Source organism: Triticum aestivum, chromosome 7A (assembly GCF_018294505.1).
Source record: "Triticum aestivum cultivar Chinese Spring chromosome 7A, IWGSC CS RefSeq v2.1, whole genome shotgun sequence".
Lineage (NCBI taxonomy): Eukaryota > Viridiplantae > Streptophyta > Magnoliopsida > Poales > Poaceae > Triticum > Triticum aestivum.
The window spans coordinates 44,136,932-44,153,356 of NC_057812.1; the positions used below are offsets into that span (position 1 = coordinate 44,136,932).

At 42.2% G+C, this 16,425-nt stretch overlaps 1 protein-coding gene across 1 annotated transcript; it reads left to right on the top strand.

Annotated features, from left to right (window-relative positions):
* The first annotated feature begins 2,672 nt into the window (after positions 1 to 2,672).
* Positions 2,673 to 4,319, top strand: LOC123152947 (probable indole-3-pyruvate monooxygenase YUCCA10). Its single transcript, XM_044572303.1, has 5 exons — positions 2,673 to 2,847; positions 3,169 to 3,284; positions 3,605 to 3,838; positions 3,926 to 4,048; positions 4,140 to 4,319. Exons 1-5 carry the CDS (start codon positions 2,673 to 2,675, stop codon positions 4,317 to 4,319), a joined length of 828 nt encoding a protein of 275 aa, XP_044428238.1.
* The last annotated feature ends 12,106 nt before the right edge of the window (positions 4,320 to 16,425 follow it).

Genomic DNA, 16,425 nt, shown 5'->3' on the forward strand with positions numbered 1-16,425 from the left:
TATTTACATGCTCTTTATTACCTTGCAAACCTATCCAACAACACCTACAAAGTACTTCTAGTTTCATACTTGTTCTATGTAAAGCGAACGTCAAGCGTGCGTAGAGTTGTATCCGTGGTCGATAGAACTTGAGGGAATATGTGTTCTGCCTTTAGCTCCTCATTGGGTTCGACACTCTTACTTATCGAAAACTATTGCGGTCCCCATACTTGTGGGTTATGAGGATCCAGGTTGGATTTTACGTGTATCTTTCTAATTGCTCAAGTTGCATATTGTTAAATACATCAATATGTTTTTACCATTAGTTGGCCATATAAGCCTCTCTCTGTATCCACCTTTGCGTAGCATTAGATAAGGATCCAGGTTTCTGCTGTCGACATTGTGCTATTAGTGATGTACAATGAGCAATTACTCTGCTCTTGATACATACCTATTCTTGTGGAGTGTCAATATTATCTTTTTTATGTGACTTTCGGTCCACACTTTGGTATCCACTAACATGAGAACTAGGAATATGCTTGCTTGCAGTTTGTGTACTGCCCGCAATTTTACAAGAGGGAGAAGCTGCATGAACGCAGCAAGGCAACCAGTATGGCACGGCTACGGGCGAAGCTGGGTGGCGCAGCAGTGTCGTTGATCGCGGTTGTGTCCAGGGGAGAGCCGAGGCATGGATGCAGCTGCTTGCGGCACGGCCGTACGCCTACCTGGGTAGTTGGCTTACAAGCATGGTTGGGGCGTGGCGGCACACTTGGCAAAATCATGAAGAATTTTCTTACTGGTGCTCCAATTATGCTCTCCACTGAAGAATCATGTGCATCTGTTGTAGGTCAGTTCTGCTATTTTCTCCAGCAATGCTGCTTTACATTGATGGTTCATGTGTTCAAAGTTTAGGTGTCTGAAGCTTGTTGCAATACTGTGTTATCACCAGTTCAAAGCTTGGTTTGGTCTTGATTGTAAAATAACAGTTATTTTATCTATACAATATTCTTCGACAAGGCTAGCCTTCTTCCCCTGTTCAAGGATTCAAAATTCACGTTACACTTTAAAAGCCTAAAAGGTGTATTATAGCATGAAACCTCAAAAGCTATTTACCGGTTCAACAACTATACTATCCTGCTAATTTCACAGTTTCAGTTTCATCAGTCGTCACATGAACATATACACTATTTGTCTTTGGCTAGATCTGGATTGGTTAGTTGACCATTTAAGTATGCTTTTGGATCTTTCTTATCGCTTTTATTTCTCATGGGTTATGCAACATGCACATTGGTGTCACATTTTTTAGATGTGATCCTAATATGTTACCTTATAATCCCTTTCGTGACCAGTCAGTTCAGTCTGATGGATGTTTTATTTATCTTGGAATTACAAGGAAAAGGATTACTTTTTTTTGGTAAATATTATTTCAGAATCTTGCTGGCTGAAGAATTCAGCTGAAAAGGTATGTCATTTAGCTCTTATTCTATTTCCCACTATTTGTGTTTATTGTTCTTTTTTGCCGGTGCGAACATGGATACAGAGCATTTGTATTTGCCAAGCATTGTGTAAATATTGTGGCCAATTTGTCATACGTTTGACAAATAACAAAGCGGAACAAAGCTATTAGTCTTTGCAAGTTGTAGTGCAAAGAAATCTTTGCACCTGGTCACATGGTTAGGATATATTTACTCCTAGCAATAGTTCAAATAAAATCCAGACAACAGTGACTACAGGCTGTGATTAATTTGAGTAGAGGAAGCTGGGGAGCAGGACTGAAATTGTTCTTGCTGATGGTCCAAGCTGCAACATACTTAACATGAAGCTGGTACATGTTGTAGGAAATCAGGGATTATTGTTCGTTTATACCAAAATTGTTGCTTCCTAACATACATGCTTGATAGCTTGTCTGAGGCCTCATAATTTTAGGTGTACATCTAGATGTCCAACGTTTTGAAGTGGACAAAAAAATCATATTGCATTACATTTAACAGACCGCCACAAACTACACAGTTATTTGGTGATAAGTGATGACCCAGAACCATAGTAGCGCGCCAAAAATTATTGTCACGACAAAGCATGCACGGTTTCCATAACACGACCATCCGCATGTCGGTAGAAAAATAGAAATTGCAAGGCACGGGGAAGAACGAAGAACAGAAGTTTGGACCAAAAAATAAAAAGAAAGAAATAATATTTTGATGGATCCGTGACCAATAAAATGCTTGAGAGAAATTAGCGTGAAAAAATGCCTTGAGAGAAAATGGCGCGGCAAGGCGCGTGTTTGCCTCTAGTACGAAACATATCCTTATCCCATATGAATTTTCATTGATGACAGCACGAACGGAAAGAAATTGTAAAGAGATTTTAGTATAAACATATCCAAAGCCGGTTGATAAGTTTCCAAAAAAAACAATCGATCAAGAGTGCGTTTCCTGCCTATTTTGTATCCTCTAATGTATCAGGACATGCTTTCACACCAACGTTCAATATTTAGACAGAATACTAGTACACACCAGAATAAGGCGTCAATAAATCTTTGCCTTTTTCATTCCTCATTCTAAATAGATTGACACATGAAACATACCGGTATATATATGCCCATATATGCATCCAAAGATTCATCGAGCAAACAAGCAAACACTCCAGCCTACCATTGCACCCATCCCACAACTTTGTCAACTATTCTCTTTGAAATGGAGAATGTTGTAGTGTTGATTGTTGGCGCTGGGCCAGCAGGCCTTGCAACAGCAGCATGCCTTAGCCAATTCTCAATTCCCTATGTCATTGTCGAGCGTGAAAGTTGCAACGCGTCGCTTTGGCGCAACCACGCCTACGATCGCCTCAAGCTGTATCTTGCAAAGGAGTTTTGTGAGTTGCCACACATGTCATACCCACTAGATGCTCCAACATACATACCAAAAACCTTGTTTGTAAAGTACTTAGATGACTATGTTGAGCGTTTCAATATTCAATCCAAGTATCTCACTAGTGTGGAGTCATCCACATTTGACAATGACGAAAAATGTTGGTCCATCGTGGCACATGACATGGCAAAGAGCACAATAGTCAGGTTCACATCAAAGTTTCTTGTTGTGGCAAGTGGTGGGAATAGTGCAGAGAATATTCCAATGATCCCCGGACTGCAAAGTTTTCCGGGTGATGTCATCCACTCCTCAAGCTACAAGTCAGGCAAGAGCTACTCTGGCATGAATGCATTGGTCGTTGGATCTGGCAACTCTGGAATGGAAATTGCTTATGACCTTGCGGCCCATGGTGCCAATACTTCAGTTGTTATACGAAGCCCGGTATGTCCACGCACTATATATTATTTTTGACCTGGAAACACTAGGGAATCCCCCACCCCCACCCTACGGGCACTATATATTTTTGGTGGGTACATGGCAATTTCTTATTATAGCCACCATTAGAAGGATGCGGCTTTTTAGAGTTATTACTAGAAAGTATTTCATGGTATAGAGCGATAAACTATTTTATAACATGCACAAACAACTAAGCAATTAGACGAACTACACTGAAAATTTAACTCTTGAAAGAAGATGATTCTATGAAATTTTATTCGATGATGCAGGCTTCAAAAGAGATGTGACAAGTTTTGTGGTTGCAGATTCATGTAATGGCAAAGGAATTAATCCGGTTGGGGATGACACTTGCTCGCCGCCTTCCACTGAATCTAGTGGATAAACTCCTTGTGATGGCGGCAAAATTAATATTTGGAGACCTATCGAGGTATGGCATCAGAAGGCCAAAAATGGGTCCAATGATCGTCAACTCAAAAACCGGCCGATCCGCTGTTATTGATGTTGGCACTGTTGGGTTAATCAGAAAAGGTATCATCAAAGTAAGTATATTCTTGACAAGACATAGATTTCATAACATATGTTGTCTTTGTATGCCAAGTTATCAATATTCTATTCATCTCCTACAGGTACAGGGGAGCATTAGTAAGATCATGGGCGATATAGTTGAATTTCAATGCAGTAAAAAGATATCATTTGACGTGATTGTGTTTGCAACTGGATACAAAAGCACAACAAATATATGGCTCAAGGTAACAACATCGATGTTTGAATATGTCTGAGTTTTTTTCTTGGTGCAACAATTGTCAAATCTCCTAACAAGCTCTATATTTTTTATCCCAGAATGGTGAGAGCATGTTAAATGGGAATGGACTGCCCATCAAAGAATATCCAAATCATTGGAAAGGTGAAAATGGGCTCTATTGTGCTGGGTTAGGAAGGAGAGGATTGGCTGGTATTGCAGCAGATGCCAAGAATATTGCCAATGACATCAAATCAGTGATAGGCGCTATGTCCGACTAAATTATCAAATCAGTGAATGCGTCTTCGACAACGCGGTGCCTTCCATCACTGGGCACCTCAACAAGATCAAGGATGAGATCCGATGATGGGCTAAGGCAGGGGCACAAGGCTTGCAGGTTGTTCTGCACCAATCCTGGGATGTCCACTGAGTTGTATGATGTACTGTAAAATTAACCTCCTAGGAGGACTATAACTTTCCCCCATCCTTCTAATGCAATGAAACGCAAAGGTCATTTGCGTGTTTGTGATTTGTTTTTTATCTTTTACATGTAGTTTACCTGGGCTAGTGTGCTAGACGGTTGATTCTTTGAAAAAACTATCCACTGCCACCTGTCTATCTATCTTCATCTATATTTGATAGAAATAGATTTTTGTTTATTTCAAGGTTCATATGTGCCAGGGAGTATGCATTACTTTTATAATATAATCAAGGGCTTTATACTCACATTGTGCAAAGAGCTTTGTAATTTTTATTGAACAGTTACCTACAGTATTTTATTTACTTGAATTTACACATGCAAAAGTCATCCCCTTGAACATGATGTTTTACAACAAGGGACTAAGTGCTCGCGAAAATAAACAAGGGACTAAGTGCAATTAATACAAGGACAATGCTACACCTATGTAAACTAATCTATGTACTTTACGTAATGTGCAACGTGGACACTCTGGATTGGATATAGGAGGATTGAGGGGCCCACCTCCCTCAAAATCATACATTTAAGAAAAAGTTCATTGGATTTAAAAAAAATCATGCATGAACTTTTCCAGATTTGTGAACCCTTTTTGAAAACTAGTGAACCTTTTTCACATTAGTGAACTTTTTTAGCAAAATTGGTGAACTTTTTATAAACTGGGAACCTTTTTTCAAAATTCGGTGAACTCTTTTGAAATTTGCGAACTTTTTTTAACTAAATCGGTGATTTTTTAAATCCATGAAGTTTTTTCAAATCCGTGAACTTTATTTCAAAATTTGGTGAACTCTTTTCAAATTTGTGAACTTTTTTTATCATAATCGATGAACCTTTCTTAAATCCATGAAATTTTCTCAAATCCATGAGATTGTTTCAAAATTCAGAGAACTATTTACACAATTGTGATTTTTTTTATCAAAATCTATGGACTTTTTGGATTTTATGAATTTGTTTTGTGAAAATCCGTGAACTGCGTTTGAAATAGATGAACTTTTTAAGAATTCATGAAATCTTTTTCATATTTATGAATTTTTTTCCCAAATAATTTATACTGGGACAGGAAAAATGGTCAAATAGTGTGTTTTTCAATTGATGACATCAAAGCGATGGTCGTGCAGTGGTTAGTCGCTCGTGTTTATAGCGTTGGCATCAGTGGCGGAGCTAGGATTTGACAGCAGGGTGGTCCACCTCTAAAATATTGACAACAAAAAAAATCATGTGAATGAGGTAACTAATTTACCAATAGCACGCACAATTAAATCAGTAAGTTCTCAATTAAGTGCCAGTTTTGCATAAAAGACGTTACATAGCACATACCTTGAGAAGTTCAAAAAAGCATATCTCCAAAAAAGAGAAGCAATGTCTCCGGTCCTCTCCATTATATTCTTCAATAACTCCACAATAATAATTTGCATTTTTTTCAGTTCATAATCAGTAAACTTAAATTTGTATTATGTAGTCAATTTGCATGTTTCTGAACACAAAATTTAGATTATAGCTTTGAGGTCCAATATATCAAGATATTTCAATTGTGCAACTTTCTTTCAGCAGTGCCAAGGACAAGCGAAAGGAAAACATATTGTTGTTTTCATCATCTACATACAGTACATCCAAACCTTCCTGATTTGTATCATGTAGAATTAGCTGTGGCTCCGGTGGGAGGATGGGAGGTGCAGGAGCAGACCTAGGTCACCAAGACCGCGGGAGGAACCGGGGAAGACGAAGGCACACTACTCGTCGGGCGGTGCTCTGCCGGAGCCGAGGAAGACCGGTGTGGGAGCTCGATTCACTACAGCACTGTGCTGAATCGTCCATGGAAAGCGTCAGAGAGACGAAGAGCTCGTTGGGCGGGGCGGGGCGAGGCTGGACGTGGCGGCTCCTGGCGCTGGCTGGAGGGGCCGGCGGCGGCTACGAGCGACGGCGACTCGGCGAAACAAGTTGTTCGCGGCTGGAGGCGGATCGGAACGCGTAGAGGTAGATCAGAGAATCGACTCGGGGACCAGGTTGGGCTCCTGACGACCATCCAGTGTTAGTAAGCTATTGCTAGGCCTTTTTTTTCCTCCAGCCCATGATCGAATATCCTATCATACTGCCCGACCCAAAGTTCCAGGGTGGGCCGCGGCCCACCCTGGACACCCTGTAGCTCCGCCCCTGGTTGGCATGCTGGTTCATTCCCGTATTTGCAAAATAGTAGCGCAGTATTCACGTTTCTTTTTGGAGCATTTTTGCTGGACGCCAGCGATGCTGGGCCCGCCCATTACTGGCTGCCTTCGAGCGCCAGCTAGCCTAAGCGGCGCTGAGGGCGCCGAAGAGGACCTCTCAACTAACGGCGTGGGCTTGGCCCATTCAGATTTTGTTTTGTTTTTCCAAACTTCAAAAACTGGGCAAAAGTAGGTTACAATCTCTCCACCTAACGGATCAAGTCAACTAGGACAACCAACTCGGCCACAACAACTTACGTGCCAATAAACTGGTTTTCCTCTTTTTTGTTATGCGTCTACTATGTAACACTACAACGAAGGCTCTAATTATATTACTTGTGTTTTATTTCGCCAGTTTTTCTACAGTTTTTTTTATTTTCCTTTTTTCTGTTTTCTTTCTCAAAAGCATGAACCTTTTTCAATTTTCTAGAACTTTTTTAAAATCTGTGATTTCTTTTCAGTTTTTTGCAAACTGTCTAGTGAACATTTTTGTAAATCCATGAACTTTTTTCAGTTTTTTGCAACTTTTTTTAGTGAACTTCATTTTTTAAATCTGTGAACTTTTTTTAAATCCATGAATTGTTTTTCAAAAAAGGATGAACTTTTTCCAAATCCGAGAACTATCATTGAAAATCCAGATGATTTTTCAAATATGTGATTTTTTTCAAATCCGTGAACTTTTTGGTCCAAATCTATGACATTTTTCAAACCTGAGAACTTCATTTCAAAACCCATGAACTATTTTTGAATTCGTGAAGTTTTTTCAAATCTGACGATTTAAAAAATGATTTTTTTTCCAAGTTTGTGAACTTTTCAAAATCATGAACAAATTTCGAAATTCATGAACTTTTCCAATTTTATGAACTTTTTTTGAATTAATGTACTTTTTTACAAATTGGTGAACTATTTTCAATTTTATGAACTTTTTTGAATTCGAAAACATTTTCTCAATTCATGCGCTTTTTCGCAGCACGTACTTGCAAGAGAAAATTTTTGGTAGATATTTTTTTGAAAAATATCGCTAGATGGATTGAAGGATTAATTCGGAAGGTGGTGTGAGAGGAGCGATCAAGCAAGCTATATTGGCCACGACCCACTAGGAGAGTGCGTGAGCGCTAGGTAGTCCACTTGGTGCTTAAGGCGCCGACGAGGAGCTCTCGTGCGGGGAGTAGTGTCACACAAACCGACGCACACCCCCTCTTGGCGCCGCCCATTTATTTATTCCATGACCTTGTATGATCAATTAGAGGCATTTTATTGGTCGAATAAATGGTCAATTGTGTCACAAAATTGCATACAGTATCGTTCAAACCTGGTATGAATGCCTAACATGGGCATGCCCCCCTGCATGCAAAATTAAGGTTGGTTCTCAGGTTTCTAAAAAATACATGTTCAAGCATAGTGTTGAGGTCGGCGAGAAGGGTCCGTTTGGGAGCACCTCATTTCTCGACATCCCTTAAATGGCCCAATTTATTTTCATGGCCTTGTAAGACAAATTGTTGGGCGAGCTTAAAGCATGTTGTTTCATGACATTCTTGGAATGGCCCTAATTTTTCCCATGACCTTGAACACAAATTGCAAACCACATACTTTTGTTACATTTATCCTTTTTGTTTTCTAAAACGCAAACATTTCTTAAAATTGTGAACGAAAAATTTGAAAACCAGAATATTTTCTGATGGTCATACAAAAGGGAAAAAGGTGTAAAATGGGCAGCCCAGGGAAGGTGTGTGTCAAATTGCTTGCCTCTTTCTTGAGCAGTATATTGCTAGCTAAACTAGCAAGTAAGCACACTAGCTAATTTGAAAAACCGTACTGCTAAAAATCAGTCGACTGAGACTTCCCAAAGTCTCAGTCGACTCGTAGACCATTAGATCTACTACTGCTTTTAGATGTGTGCAAACTGCTTTTAATTGTAAATTGGCCCGTGTAGATGGACGGACTAGTGGGCTGCTTTTGTGCCTTGTTTTTCTTGTCAGCTTTGGGTGGGCTAGGCAGGGGAGTGGCGGGCTTTGAACGGTGTGTCTTTTCTTTTCCCTGCAAAGTATACAAAGTCTAAGAGTGAAAAGGAAAATAATTCGTACACTGCAGTAGCATCTTTTGTGAGTTTTTCTCCTTTTTCTTTTTCCTAGAATCCGTGTGTGCGTATGTGTGGTTGTTGTTGATAGAAAATATCCCTAAATGTATAGTTTTTCTATGTAGTTTTTCTAGTGCAGCATCCATTTTTTAGAACCAGAATTTCCTTTTTTCAGATGTGTGTACACGCACGCATTTTTGTATAGAACAAGCATCCATGTCTCCTTTTCTAGGTTTTTTAGCTTTGGCTTTGTGTTAAGTATGCCAGTCTAAAAGAAGTATAGATGGAAATATCTAATCCAAAAAAATCTATTTTATGTGAATTTGTTATTCTTAGTCGACCAAGAATTAGCCAAGTCTTAGTCGATTCGGTAGCAATGTGACCTCTATTGTAAGTGTTGCCCCAGAATGCAACTCCATGTCTTCAAAGCGACCAAGAATTGGTAATATTTTGTTTGTTTCATTTTTTCTCTCATGTCCAATAAGTTTGCTTCCATTTTTTTTGGTGATGGGCTGTTTTAGGGTGTGTCTGGCCTGCTCCTTCGTTCCTCTTTATTTTATGCGTGGGCAGGGATGTGTGATAGCCTGGCCTTTTCTGGATTTATTTATGTGTTTTTAATTTTATTTTCTTGCCTCTTATTTATCTTTTCATAAGTGATTTTTAACAAAAAAAAATATCGGCGTTCTCGTGACATTTATTTTATTTTGCATTTGCATTTGTATTTTTACCATTTTTCTTGTTTCATTTTTATTTTTATTTTATTCATTTATTTACTTTATAAAAAAATCCATGTTTCTTGTTTATTTATTTATATTTTGTCTTCTTAGTGCATTTAAAATCCTTTTCTTGTATGCCCACTATTAGGCGCAATTGTAAGTGTCGCCATTGAATGTAATTTATTAGTCTTTTGTCGAGAGAAGGGCAATTGCATGTCTGTCCCTAGGCATCCAACTGCAAGTGTCGCCCCCTACTGCAATTGCACGTCCACACACCCGACTGCAACTAACATTTGTTTTCTAAGTGCGGTGGGAGAGGGAGGGGGAGTTGCATGTGCGATACCAGGCTTGTAACTGTAACCGTCGCCTTCGAATGCAACTGCATGTCCCCCTTCAGACTGCAACTGGCCTTGTGTTTTTTGTCAGAGAGGGGGGGGATTGCATATCCAAAAGTAGTCTTGCAATGACAACTGTCATCCTCGGCTGGAACTGCATGCCTACACACCCGACTGCAATTGCATGCCCACAAACTCCATGGCAACCGACATTTTTTGATTTGTTAGTGGGCGGTGAGAGAGTAGGAAGTTGCATGTCCAATACTAGGCTTGCAACTCCAAGTCTCGGCCTCGACTGGAACTGCATGTCCCCTATCGACTACAACAGGCCTTGTGCTTTTTACGGAGAGGGGATGAATTGCATGTCCCACAATACGCTTGCAACTACAATTGCATGTACGACAGTAGTCTTGCAACCGCAATTGTCGTCTTCCGCTGCAATTGCATGCCTATACACCCGACTGGAACTGAATTTTTTTCTTTGCAATTGCATGCCTACACACCCGGCTGCAACTGAACTTTTTTGGTAAGTGAGCGGCACGAGATGGGGAAGTTTCGTGTCCGACGATAGGCTTGCAACTACAAGTGTTGTCCTTGTCTGCAACTACATGCCTACACACTCGACTGCTACTGGACTTTTTAGGTTTTGTAAGGGAGCAACATGGAGGGGGAGTTGCATATATATCCGATACTAGGCTTGCAACTGCAATTGTCGCCATCAACTGCAACCATATGCCTACACACCCAATGCAACTGACATTTTTTTGTTTTGTAAGTGGGCGTCGGGAGAGGTGGTCGTTGCATGTCCGACACTAGGCTTTGCAAATGCAAGTGTCACCACCTAATGCAAGTACATGTCCACACACCGCAACTACAATTAACCTTTGTCTTGTAAGAGTGGCGGGAGAGGTGGGTGGGGTGGAGTTGCATGTCGAATACTAGCCATGCAACTACAAGTGTCGCCCCCGAATGCAATTGTGTGTCTCCCTCCCGACTGCAACTGTGTGTCTCTCTCTCTCCGTGTGTCTCGATTGACCTCGCTCTTTCTCGGACAAAAACGATATATCACCATGTTTGAGCTCAATTCGACCTATTCACATTGTATACTCTCTCACGCACATCGTCTATCTAGGTCACTCTCTCCAACCCGTCTCACTCTTTCGATCGCACGGCGACCCTATGTGATCGGTTGACCTTGATTCCTCCCACGCACAAAATATATCTTTCTGTGACTGGATCATCTCTCAAGCTCTATCTTATAGCCCTCACCCTTGCCAAAAAGCTCAATCGAACAATATCTCTCCAGAGCATATATATTTCTTCAATGAATATCGGACCACACTCACTTTGTCTCTCTATCTATATGTCTCTCGATTGACCTCGCTTTCTCACACCATATCTTCCACGCGTTGAAGATACTACCTCTCCATCCCTCGCAAAGCCGGAGCTATTTACATTGCGAGGGGCACTCCAACCTTGGATTAATTTATGTAGGCATTTATTCCGGTCGGTTTAGATTATATTTTCGTAGCATTCGGCCCACAACTACTCCAAACACCGTTGCAACCCACGCAACTCCCCTAGTTGATTTCCCTCTGGCTGGGTCATCGCTCTCTCGCACGTCCTTTCTCGCCTTCAACGTCGCACCATGGTATTATTGAAAAAACTATGTTGTTCTCTTTAATTATTATAAATAAGCTACAAAACTACACACCGATAGTCCACTTGGAATAGAACAAATTTCGACCCAAAAATTAAAGTGCTACAAACTTCACACCGAGGGGCCCACATGTCATGAAAAAAATTTGGACCCATATACAAATTAAAAAATACAGGATGAGGATCGAACATGCGACCGGGCCTTCAAGCCGCACGTCAATAGGCAACATACGTAGAATAGCAATGTTTGTTGTACCCCTTTGTTCACATAATGTTTTTATATTACCACAGTCTAATTAATGGATAACATGTAATATTATTTTTAGTACTATTCGCCTTCACTTACTGGTGGATTCCATGTGTGCTCTCTCTCTCTCCTCCCCTTCTGTGTTTAGACACACGGGCAAAGAGGAAGAACTCGCGGGCGATGTTGCCGTTGACCATATCTGGACGTGTTCACAAGTCATGGCACCAGTTTCACATACTAGCAGCACTAGTCAGTGTGTACGTGCAATGCACGTTAATTTGGAAGTATATTAAGTGCATGTGGATATTAACTATTAGGATATTATTTGCATGTTGTCATGTGATTAGCACTGTTTTTGGCATGAAATTAACTGCACGCTAAACGTGTTGAGCGCTCGACATTGAAGCAGTCTAGGTCGTTGGATGACAAGGAATACATGTGGCTTGATGATGTTTTATATTTAATTTGATACGGCTCTAGCAGAACATTCAATCGATCAAACCATACATTTCGTTCAGTCTGACTCCGACTTTAAATTATACGACGATCGATATAAAATAAACGGAAATGATAAACGTTCGGATTTTAAGCATGGCAATCCGAACGTTTTTCATGGCAAATTTAGATTACGCGGCGGCGGCGAGGGCGTCTCGCGGTGGGAAGCGGCTCCTCTGCCGTGCTCTGTGTGTCATTGGGCCACTGACCGACGGCAACGGCGACGTCTTGCGCCGTTATTGGCGTACTCCTGGACGTTGGCCTAGCTTCGAGGAAGGCCAAAATGTTCTGGACTTCAGAGCGAGTCAACTGGCGGGAGGAGGCGACTGGCGTTGGTGCAAGGAAGCGGTCGACGGCGGCCATCCATGCCGCTGAGGGGGGCACTGGCACCCGCGCGGGGACAGGCGCTGTCAACGGCGCGGCGGAGACATTCGTGTGCACGGGCACCGGCACGGGCGCGCGCGTCAGTGCACACGCAGGCGCATGCGCTGGCAGGTGCACGGGCACCGGCATGGGCGTGGGCGTCAGTGCACGCGGAGGCGCATGCGCTGGCAGGTGCACGGGCGCGTGAAAGTCGGCGGGGACCTCGTGGAACCCCGTGGGATCAAGCTCGGCGACAATGTGCGGCTCCCAGACCATCAATGCCATGGGGATGGGCGCTGGCGCAGTCGAGGCGACGGGAGCCGGAACGGGAGCGGGGACAGGCGCGGCGTCTTCCCGCAAGGCCAGTTCAAGCTCGTCCCAAAGCGCCTTATGTTCTTGAGACTCCGGCTGGGTGTCTTCCTCGGGAAACTGGAACACTAAGGGCAGTCTATCGTGATGCGGCATGGCGTACGTTTAGGTCAGGCTAGTTGGAGGTAGACAGCAGGAGAATCGGAGAGGAAGAGAGAGGATTGTAGCGATACTGGGTAGTGCGGGGTTGATTTTAAACTGCGGCGCCGGCGACATTAAAAGTGGGAGCAGTTGGGACGACGGTGGGCGACGGAGCCTGGTCAAAGGGCTCGCCTCCCGGTGAGCCTGCATAGCGGTCTGCTCGCACACCTCCCTGACAGCCGGCGCAGCGGTCTGCTCGTACGCCTCCCATCGACTCACACGCTTGCTCAGATGGCACCTGCCGATGAGAAGCGGGGACTCGTGGCAGCACGTAAACACCCACGGTTTCAATAGTGAAAGCGTTCGCCTTAACATGACAGGTCTTTGTTCCAAAATACCTTGGCTCTTCATTTGTGCAACTTGTCATACGTAGCTTGTCTCAAATTGAAGAAAAAACTTATGAAGTAATATTTGTGCCATATCACGTGACCATGCTTAGTTTTAATAATTTATGCTCACTTTTGGATTTTCTGAAATTTAAGATCCAGGATTCGAAACAATATCATAACTTGCATCATGCAATAAATTTTCAAGCCGTACATCTGTCCTGTTGTATTTCTTAAGAAAGGATTTGGTCAAACATTTTGCTTAGTTAGACTTCAGACAAGTTATATATGCAGAGTAAAAGGATAATCCCTTCGTACCAATGCATTGCCTGATATATTAACTCAAGTACTAGGCACGAACAAACGGGCTCAATTATGTGCTCATCCTGGTGTAGTAGTAGTAGTAGTACTAGGCAATGCAGTTGACGGGTGACCTTGATGAGCGACGACCGAGGGAATTGAACCATGCTCGGCACGGTAGGAACGTTGTCTAGTTACTAAAGCATCCCTCCATTGTTCATCGGTAGTAATTATGGACCAGGGACATGAGGGGAATTTCCTAGGGCTGGAATTCTGGCCGCCAGATATTTTGACTTGAAACGCTGAGGCTCGACTGGTTGCGGTTGCCTAATGTGCGTACCACGCACGCCACCGAAGGACACAAGCCCGGTTTTTTTAGGATCAACACGAGCCAAGGTCTGGCTGGTACGCCGTTGGGTCCTACCATTCGAGAATACGAAGTAACCTTTTAAATTGCCGAAGGAATCTATGTGTATTACAATACCCGTATTTTCCTTGCAAATACTAATCTCAACGTGGTAATTGATTTATGATGAGTTGTTGAATTAGAGTGAGTTTATGATATAGTGATCTCAATGTGGATTTCACATTTCATGGTATCCCTAGTAAGTTTTCCAATGCAAATTCAAATTTAAAAGATGAACAATATGGAGGTGAGAAAACTTTGTATGTATCAAGCATATGACCACACACACACAGACACACGCACGACACAACAACAATCCAATAAGTAAAGTGCATCAATTTTTCCAAACCATGCATGTATGACACAAATTCAAAAATACTCCTTCTATTCCTAAATATTAGTCTTTTAGAGAGTTCAACAAGTGACTACATACGGAGCAAAATGAGTGAATCTAGACTCTAAAATATGTCTATATACATTTGTATGTGCCAGTCCATTTGAAGCCACTAAAAAGACTAATATTTAGGAACGAAGGGAGTAAAATGTAAGACATCCATGGTCCTCAGTTCAATATTTAAAATGAACATGAAACTGAAACATGAATATTAAGTCTAGTACTACAGTACATGCAAATGTTGTGTTTGGCGGAGCTATGATTGTCGGGGGTCAACCCCTCGACCTTAGATAAAATTGTGGAGCTCTGTTTAGGGTTGTTTAGATTATATTTTTCCCCACCCTCCCAACCACCGATTGGTTGTGCAACCCCCCCCCCCCACCCCTCCTCCCCGGGAGAATATCATGTGCCCCCATACCTTAGATGCTATATGCCGATACGAGTTGCTTGGAGCTTGTAGATCTGAGATATAGTAGCTCACATGATGTGTCTTAATATTTTTGCAGGAAACCTTGATGAGTTTGAGAATTGCACACAATTTGTACAAAAACTACTTAGATGCCCTTTGATCCCATATCCAACAACCTCGAAGCTCGTATCACCGTAGCATTTAAGATGAAGGAGGACATCATATTCTCCTGTATATAAGAATATCATGTGCTACCACACCTTAGATGCTTTGGTGATACAAGCTCTTCGGAGGCGTTGGATTTGTGACCCAACACCTCCTCGGTGGTTCGAATGGTTTTTTGCAGAAAAGCCCCAAAAGAGTTCGGCCACTGCTTACAAGCACAAAGACTGCTCAGATGCCATTGGATCTCAGATCAAACGACCTCCAAGCTCGTATCACTGTAGCATCCAAGTTGCGATAGCACCTTATGTTTTCTCGCACGAGAGAGTATGAGGTGCTCCCGCATCGTAGATTCTATGGTGATACGAGTTCACTGAGATCTAACGGCCCACGGTAGGAGGTTTGAATGTTTTTGCAATATACGGCTGATAGAGTTTGGTAAATGCGTAGAAAGTACAAGTACTACGCATGTGCCATCTGATCACTGATCATACGACCTAGATGCTCATATCACCGTAGCAGGTAATTAAGCTACGGGGAGCACCTAATATGAGCACCGGGGAGCCGTTGGATCGAAGATGGAGCGGCACACACGAGGCCTGAATGTTTTATTTGCAAAAAAACCTTTGGAGAGTTTGGAAATTGCGCATAATTACAAAGACTACTCCCAAGCCATTGGATCTCACTTCCAACGGTGTAAAAACTCGTATCACCATAGTATCTAAGCTGCGGGGTGGATGTGATATTCTATGCCGCTGTCATTTTTGTTCGTAAACTTGCAAAATATGTGTAACTCGTGCCGTTACTTGTCTAACCGCGCAAAGTGTTTGTTCAAAAAAAACCATCCTACACTGAAATATCGGAACAACACACGGGGGTCCCACTTGTCATTAATCAAATTTGGACCTAAAACTAACAAATCTGAAAGACGAGATTCGAACTGGCAACCTGGACTACAAAGCGTAAGTCGATAGCCTGAAAAAATGAACGGTTGTTGGCTTTGTCCCATAACTTGATTTTATACAGTACTTGCGTTGAGTAGAGTAGAGGGAGTGCCTCGTCAACATGTGCATGACCATTGTCTCACTTACTGGTGGGTCCCAGGTCTGCGATCTCAATCTCTCTTCTCTCCATCGTCTAACCTTTGCATGGGCACACACGAAGAGCGGCGCTAGCTTGCCGTGGTGTTATTACAACTAAAGAAAAAGCTTGGAAAATAGAAGAATCGCCTAGAACAAGAAACGTTGTGGCTGGTCGAGACGGAGCTAACCACATCTATCCTCCGTGCCACGTTTGCATGATGAAGTTGTGT

Bases quoted from the DNA above. Each gene is read 5' to 3' on its own strand.
- LOC123152947 (XM_044572303.1), top strand. From the start codon at position 2,673: ATGGAGAATGTTGTAGTGTTGATTGTTGGCGCTGGGCCAGCAGGCCTT. The intron at 3,839-3,925 runs GTAAGTATATTC...CATCTCCTACAG, and splicing joins TCAGAAAAGGTATCATCAAA to GTACAGGGGAGCATTAGTAA. The intron at 4,049-4,139 runs GTAACAACATCG...TTTTTATCCCAG, and splicing joins CAACAAATATATGGCTCAAG to AATGGTGAGAGCATGTTAAA.